This window comes from Oryctolagus cuniculus, chromosome 5 (assembly GCF_051225735.1).
Source record: "Oryctolagus cuniculus isolate XC-2025 breed Fujian yellow rabbit chromosome 5, ASM5122573v1, whole genome shotgun sequence".
Classification (NCBI taxonomy): Eukaryota; Metazoa; Chordata; class Mammalia; order Lagomorpha; family Leporidae; genus Oryctolagus; species Oryctolagus cuniculus.
Genome location: NC_142871.1, coordinates 141,273,128 through 141,281,150, shown reverse-complemented (window position 1 = coordinate 141,281,150; position 8,023 = coordinate 141,273,128). Strand labels below are relative to the sequence as shown.

Sequence of the window (8,023 nt, the reverse complement as noted above, 5' to 3'; positions counted from 1 at the left end):
TGTGGGAGCAAACTGTTGAAATCCATACTTAATGTATACTAAGCTGATCTTCTGTATATTAAGATAATCGAAAATGAATCATGATGTGAATGGAAGGGGAGAGGGAGTGGGAAAGGGGAGGGTTGTGGGTGGGAGGGACGGTATGGGGGGGAAGCCATTGTAATCCATAAGTCGTACTTTGGAAAATTATATGCATTAAATAAAAGTTAAAAAAAATTAAAAAAAAAATAAAAAAAAAGTTACAGTAATAATGAACAAGTAAAATTGTGGATATTTAACTAACTCAAGAGACCAAAATGATTTTCTAAATTAATGATGAGGCCTGAACAATTATTAAACAGGTGAATATGTATGGAAAGAGTATACCAAGTACAAGGTACAGTGTACTCAAATGTTCTGTGTTGGAAAGATAAAAAGTATAACAGAAAGAGAGGGGGCTGAAATTGTGGCATAATAGGCTGAGCTCCCACCTGTGATGCCAGTACCACACATGCAAGCCAGGTAATGTCCTGGCTTCTCTACTTCAAATCCAGCTCCCTGCTAATATGCCTAGGAAAGCAGTAGAGGATGGTCCAAATGTGTGGGTTCCTGCACCCACATGGTTGACCCAGAGGAAGCTCCTGGCTCCTAGCTTCAACCTGGTTCAGCCCTAGCCATTGCAGCCATTTGGGGAGTGAACCAGCAGATGGAATATCTTCCTATCTCTGTCTCTTCTCTCTATAGCTCTGCCTTTCAAGAAAATTAATAAATCTTAGGGAAAAAACAGACATTGAAGGCTATGTTGCTGAGAGGTGAATATTTTTATGAATATGTTTTTATTTTATGAGTTATGGAAATCTCCTGATGATGTGAGTCAGAACACTTAAACATTGGTATTTTCATTTGAAGACTGTTTTCCAAAGCAGATTTTGGGTAGAGCGTATAGACAGATGGAGTAACAAGGTAGGTTCAGGTAAAAGATGATGGCACCATAGCACTGTGAACCAGGAAAGAATGAAAAGTATAAAAGAGGAATGATTGCTATGCTTTGGTAGTATTTGATGAAGTAAATTATAGAAAAGATTAATATATAGTTCATACTTCCTGCTTTGCATATGTGGACAAAAACTGGATCTAATAATTAAAATAGAAGAAAAATGTACAATAAGGTTTTAGATATTTTCACCACAAAGAAATGTTAAATATTTGAATAGATAGGTATATTTAACCCTTAGTGGACATTATACAATGCATGCATGTATCAAAATATCATATCTTACACATATGTACATGTACTTTTAATTTTTTAAAGATTTATTTGTTAAAGTCAGTTACAAAGATAGATAGAGAGAAAGAGAGAGAGAGAGAGAGGTGGCTTCTATCCCCTTGTTCACTCCACAGATGGCCACAACAACCAGAGCTGGGCCAGGCCAAAGCCAGGAGCCAGGAGCATCTTCCAGTTCTCCCACACGCCTGGCTAGGATCAAAGCACTTGGGCCATCTTCTCTTGCATTCCCAGGCTATTAGAAGGGAACTGGATCAGAAGTGAAGCAGCCAGAACTCAAATCAGTGCCCATATGTGATACCAACGTTGCAGGTGGCAGTTCAATCCATGGAGCCACAACACTAGCCCCTAAAGTTTCTTTCTGGTCTATCTATTTAAAGTCCCATATTTAATAAATACATAATTACTATATGTGAGACTTATTTTGTTTTATTTTTAATTTTATTTTACTGATGATTATCTCTTCTATATTTCAGTTTTTCTGCCCTTCCTAACTGGATACAGTTGAAACATTTCAGTTAACATCTCCAGCCTCATGTCTGTATTTTAAGATTTAACTGTATTAAATTACTTCTGATTTCTGAGGGCTTTTGTATGTAACCCTTTCTCTGTTACCCAAAATGTTGGCTCGTCTATGTACTTACATTACTAACTGCAAATAATCATTTATGTGTTTTGATGTAAGGGACATTCCCTTCAGGAACTGTGGCATCTCTTGTATAAAGGAAGCATGATTGTTCTTCATCTGCTCTATTGTTATCCCTTAAGCAATAAATTCTTATTGAATGACAACCCAAAGAAATAATGAAGTAATTGAAGTTAAGTTTAGAAAATATGACTTCCATTAGCATTCCTATGATTAGCTCTATCCTTTAAAAGGGACTTTGCATGCCTATCAAAAAGATTAACATGGAACAAAAAAGGGACTTTACAAAACCATTAAAAGGGAGAAATACTATTCATGAAGAATAGAAATAGTAATTTAAAATATAACTAGAGGGGCTGGCAGTGTGGCATAGCAGGTTAAGCCATAGCCTGCCATTTAGGCATCCCATGTGGGCAGCAGTTTGGGTCCTGGCTGCTCCACTTCCAATCCAGCTCCTTGCTGTTGTGCCTTGGAAAGCAACAGAGGATGGCTCAGGTGTTTGGGCTTCCTGCACCCATGTGAGAGACCCAGAGGAAACTCATGGCTCCTGGATTCCCTGGCCCAGCCCTGGCCATTGTGGCCATCTGGGAACTGAACAAGAAGATGGAAGACCTCTCCCTCTCTCTCTCTTCTCTCTCTCTCTCTCTCACTCTCTCTCTCTCTTTGTCTCTTACCATCTCTACCTCTGTAAATCTGCCTTTCAAAATATTTTTAAGAAAAGAAACAAAACAGAGTTAGGAATGAATCCCAAGTTGTTTCTCTACTTACTAGTTGTTGAATTATTTAGTGGGGGGGTTAAGCTTGTGACTATACAGTAAATTGAAAGTATATCATTGTAAAAATTAAAAGAAAAATAAGAAAGGAAGAAGGTTGGAATAAGGGAGGGAGTGAGGTGAGGAGAATCATTATGCTCATAAAACTGTATGTATGAAATTCATTAAATTTGTTCCGTTTAAATAAAATGTAAAAGAGAACAATTCTGGAAAGGGTGTGCATGATGAATTTTTTTTCAAGGGATGTGAGAGTGTATTCGGATGGAAGAATTTTTGTATGGTATCACTGATTATTTAATCATAAGGGTATGAAAATCATTAACCAGGAGGGGAAACAAGATGATTCTAGAACATACAATATTCAAGTGGGAAATTAAAACATCCATTGATAGGGGGAAATTATCATGACTTGACTCAAAGAACAGACTGCTTTGAGGAATTTCTAGGAAATAAAAGTGTTTTTAATTTAGCAAAGATACATATCTTACAATCTCAACACTGGTTCCTGAACAGAGAAAATGTTCAACCTGTTGATGAAATTTAATGAAATCATGAAACCTAGAAAATACCAAACTTATTTCAAATGTTATTATCACCTTCCAGGGTAAGGAGAGAGAGAGAAGATTTTCATTACATGCAGTGCTTTTGTATTACAGAACAAAGATCCTTGACATCATCCTCTTGAAGGCTTCCTTCATATCTTTATTCCTCAGACTGTAGATGAGGGGGTTCAACATGGGTGTGATGATTCCATAGAAAAGGGAAACCATCTTCCCCCAGGATTTAGAGGTGGATGAAGGTGGTTGCAGATACATATAGATGCCTGTTCCAAAAAAGAGAGAAACCACAGTCATGTGTGATCCACATGTCCCAAAAGCTTTCCGTCGTCCTTCTGCTGATCTGATTTTCAATACTGCTTGAGCTATGAAGCCATAGGAGATGAGGATTAATGTCATGGGGATTAGGAGAATTAATACACTAAAGAAAAAGAGCTCAGCCTCAATAGGTTTTGTGTCAGCACATGACAACTTGAGAAGGGCAGGAACCTCACAGAAAAAGTGGTCCACTTCCTGATGGCCACAGCGTGGCATGTTAAGGGTCAAGGAAGATTGCAACACTGAGTTGCTGAAACCAATGAGCCATGAGAAGGCTGCCATCCTTAGGCACAACAAATGATTCATGAGGACTATGTAGTGGAGGGGTCTGCAAATTGCCACAAATCTGTCAAAGGACATAACAGCTAAGAGGAGACATTCAGTAGCACCCAGGGCCAGGAAGATGATGAGTTGAGCCACACAGCCACCATAGCTAATAGTCTTTTTGTTGCGACAAATATTTACCAACATCTGAGGAACAGTGCTTGTGGTATAACAGAGATCTAAGATTGAGAGATTAGCGAGAAAAAAATACATGGGAGTATGAAGTTTGGGATCCAGAATGCACACCATCATGATGGAGACATTGCCAAAGATGGTGATTGTGTATGATATTACCAAGACCACTAAAAGGGGCATTTGTAGCCAAGGCCTGTCTGAGAAGCCAAGTAGTATAAATTCGTTTGAAGAGCTGTCGTTTGCCCAATTCATGTTGACTCTCTCGTTTTTCACTCCTAAAAATATAGGGTAAGAATGAAGCAAATATATATGAAATACTCCTATTGGAATTCAAATGAATTTAGACTAACAGGATGAATAGGTCATCACAAAATATAACTTATAATCAATTTTTGGAGCCCTTGTGAAATGCGGTTTTCTTATAGATAAAATGTAGTTCCTCCCTTTCCATTATTTGTATATGAATTAGTTTATAACATTTAAATGACATAAAAATGTATAAAATTATATGCATACGGCATTAAAAATATATATACTCAAAACCTTTCAATTCTTCTACCTCTTAACCTACTTTAACAAAAAAATCTAATAATAAAAATTACTTTAAGTCCAATTATTTTAAATTCAACATGAACATGCTGAGTAATATAGAAATTATAAGAACTGCATCTAAATCTATAATAAATCTAAAAATTCTTATTTTAGTGGAATCATTATGTAATTTTGTGAGTGCAGTTTTTATCCTAAATTATATATATTCAAGTTCATTCCCATAGAGAGCTTTCCTGGATATTAGATGCTTTAATTCAGGCTGAAAAAAGTATGGCTTTCTAATAATACATGATAATGACCATAGATTCTTCTCATCTCCAAGCACCTTGATAAGAACACGAAAACTGATAACCTAATCATTTCTTGACAGACAGTGCTCAGCCTGAAATTTCTAATAATTGCCAAACAGGCACAATTTATACTTTTATAAATAAATTGTACACTATTCAGAGGCCAGGACTCAAACCCAGAATTTAAAGACCCTTCTTTCTTTTATGTAATATTTCCCCTCCCACCAAATATACATATATCACAAGAGGAATGGCTACATGTAACACAACATTGAGGTGTCTTACAAAAATGTTTTAATGTAGAGGCATAAAAAGCATAGTATACTTCTAGGTTGACTTAAGAATATATTTTAGAGGCCAGTGCCATGGTGCAGTAGATTAATCCTCTGCCCATGGCACTGGCATCCCATATGGGCACTGGTTCTAGTCCTGGCTGCTCCTCTTCTAATCCAGCTCTCTGCTTTGGCCTGGGATAGCAGTAGAAGATGGCCCAAGTCGCTGGGACCCTGCAACCACGTGGGAGACCGGGAAGAACTTCCTGGCTCCTGGCTTTGGATCAGTGCAGCTCCAGCCATTGCAGCCATCTGGGGAGTGAACCAATGGAAGGGAGACCTTTCTCTCTGTCTCTTCCTCTCACTGTCTGTAACTCTACTTCTCAAATAAATACATAAAAATCAAAGGATATTTTTAAAAAGGGTTGGTTGGGGCCAGCACTGTGGCATAGTGGATAAAGCCCACCACCTTCAGTGCCAGCATTCCTATATGGGCGCCGGCTTGAGACCCGGCAGCTCCACTTCCGATCCAGCTCTATGCTATGGCCTGGGAAAACAGTGGAAGATGGCCCAAGTCCCTGGGCACCTGCACCCATGTGGGAGATCTAGAATAGGCTCCTGGTTTCAGAGCAGCTCAGCTCTGACCTTTGCAGCCATTTGGGGAGTGAACCAGTGGATGGAAGACCTCTCTCTCTGCTTCTCCTTCTCTCTCTGTATAATTCTTTCAAATAAATATCCTTAAAAATTTAAAAAAGAGTTGTCATATTTAACTATACAATGAAATGCCTTTTCCAGAGAAATAAACAGTGACATATGATGTATAACTTGATGATGAAAAGTCTATCTGTGAGTGAATAGAGATGGTTCAAAGATTTGTTTTTGCTTTCATTATGTGTGGTATTAATTCTGGCTTTTAGTTACAGATATGCATTATTCCTCGATAAATAGCAATGATAAACATTTGATTGAAAAATTCAAAAGGATGTGTTATTATACATTTTTATTTTCACATAAATGTGACTGTATGAGAAAATAATACATACAAAGATAAAAGAAAAATGACGAGATGGAAACTGTCTAATGTTTATGGCAAAATTTGTTAATATATTAAACCACAATTATCACATAAAAATGAGAAAAAAATCAAAAGTCCAATAACAAAAAAGTTATATATATATAGACTATATGTATGTATATATATATACACACACACATACATATATACATATACATATACATATATGTGTGTGTATAGTCTCTACATTGATAAGGATAGTTATTGTGAGGCTCAAACAGGACAGAGTCTGAACTCAGTACCTGAAACGTAGTAAGGATTTAATTTATTTCAGATGGCTGTAATTAACAGTATGTTTAATAGTATATACAGTATAAACATTAATCATTAGTGGTTATGCTAATTAATCATTAGTGGCTATACTGTATAATTATCTCAATGTGTTTTGTATATGAGAAACAGGTAACCAAGTTACCATTAATGGTGCTCTTTTAACTTTATCATGTTTTAGTATGAAATTATTATAAATACATGTCACTTTTTTCACTAGTATAATATCAAGAACATAGTTTTCCTATAAATATAAGTCAAATCAATAGTTCGTAGCAGAGATGGAGTTATTGGTGGACATGGCAGATAAGAGAGCTCAGCCAGGAGCTGTTTTTTCCAATTATTTTTTTTACATTTTCCACTTTTATCCACATGTTCTGTGGCACTGGTACCAGTTCCAAACCGATTTCTCTTTTACATTATCAGAAAAATGGAATTGCCCTTTCACAAAAACATGTTGATTCTACTGTCATCTTAACCCTTTCCTATTCGTGCATCCTACATAAATTTTAAAAAAGTTCTTAAATACAAATTGTTGCTTTTCCCCCTAAGAAATCAAATGCTACATTTAAAAAATATATGCTCACTTTAAAAAGGGAAAGAAATAGATTTTTAAGTACTGAAAGTCCTTGGCACTTATTTCAAGGGCCTAGTATACAATTGAATGCTTTCATTAATTACTATGTTGCAACCCACAGCTGGAGATGGGGATGAGAGTATCTTGATGGACCCTTTATACTCATAGAAATATAATTCTGTGCAGTAGACACAACTCACCTTTTCTGTAAGCATCAGAGACATCCACGCTTTACTTTGTGCTATATTTTCAAAGGAAGCCTGGTCCAAAGACAGATAAATAAGTGCTGCGCCTTGTTTGAGGTTTGAACCCTTGTGATATGCTTTTTCAACCTACCTTTTGCCCACCAATAAAGAATGAAATTATCATGTAACCTGGACTACATCAAGAACACGTAATATGAGAAAAGTTCTTATGATGTCAGTAAGCAGGATATTTTTGACTGACACTGACTCCCCTCCCTATGTTTCTAATAGCAAAACCTAGTGAGAAGTTGATTTTGCAGAAATTTGCAACATTAGTGGTTTGTACCTTGAGAAGACTGCACTTGGAAATAAAATCAACCAATATTTACTAAGGGTCTACCATTCACACAGTGCTGTGTCCTGTACTATAGCCCTAGGGATTGCAAGTCCCACAAGTTTAATTGGTCATTGTGTCCAGAGAGGCAATGAAAGTGAACTCTATTCCCAACTGCACTGGTAGAATAATACTGTAATAATATAGGCGGTTCACAAACTGCAAAACTAGTGTGAAAATTAGACTCATAAAATGAAATCTGGAGCTGTGTAATTACGAAAGCATAAGTGTAAATGAGTTTCTAGACAGAGATATTTTTAAATGGTCTCAGAATATAACAGGGAGTCCTATAATAATGTTTATGTAAAAGCCTATCACAGATTTTTTTAGTAAATTATCTTAGAATAATCTTTCAGAGATCTGGAAGTTGTGGAATTATATTATAAAATGT

At 36.4% G+C, this 8,023-nt stretch overlaps 1 protein-coding gene across 1 annotated transcript; it reads right to left on the bottom strand.

Moving 5' to 3' along the window:
• Positions 1-3,333: 3,333 nt before the first annotated feature.
• Positions 3,334-4,296, bottom strand: LOC100356632 (putative olfactory receptor 2B3). The gene has a single exon (XM_002714351.3). The coding sequence runs from the start codon at positions 4,267-4,269 to the stop codon at positions 3,334-3,336; it is 936 nt and encodes a 311-aa protein (XP_002714397.2). The 5' UTR covers positions 4,270-4,296.
• Positions 4,297-8,023: the final 3,727 nt, after the last annotated feature.

Coding starts and splice junctions, on each gene's coding strand:
- LOC100356632 (XM_002714351.3), bottom strand. CDS start 4,269: ATGAATTGGGCAAACGACAGCTCTTCAAACGAATTTATACTACTTGGC.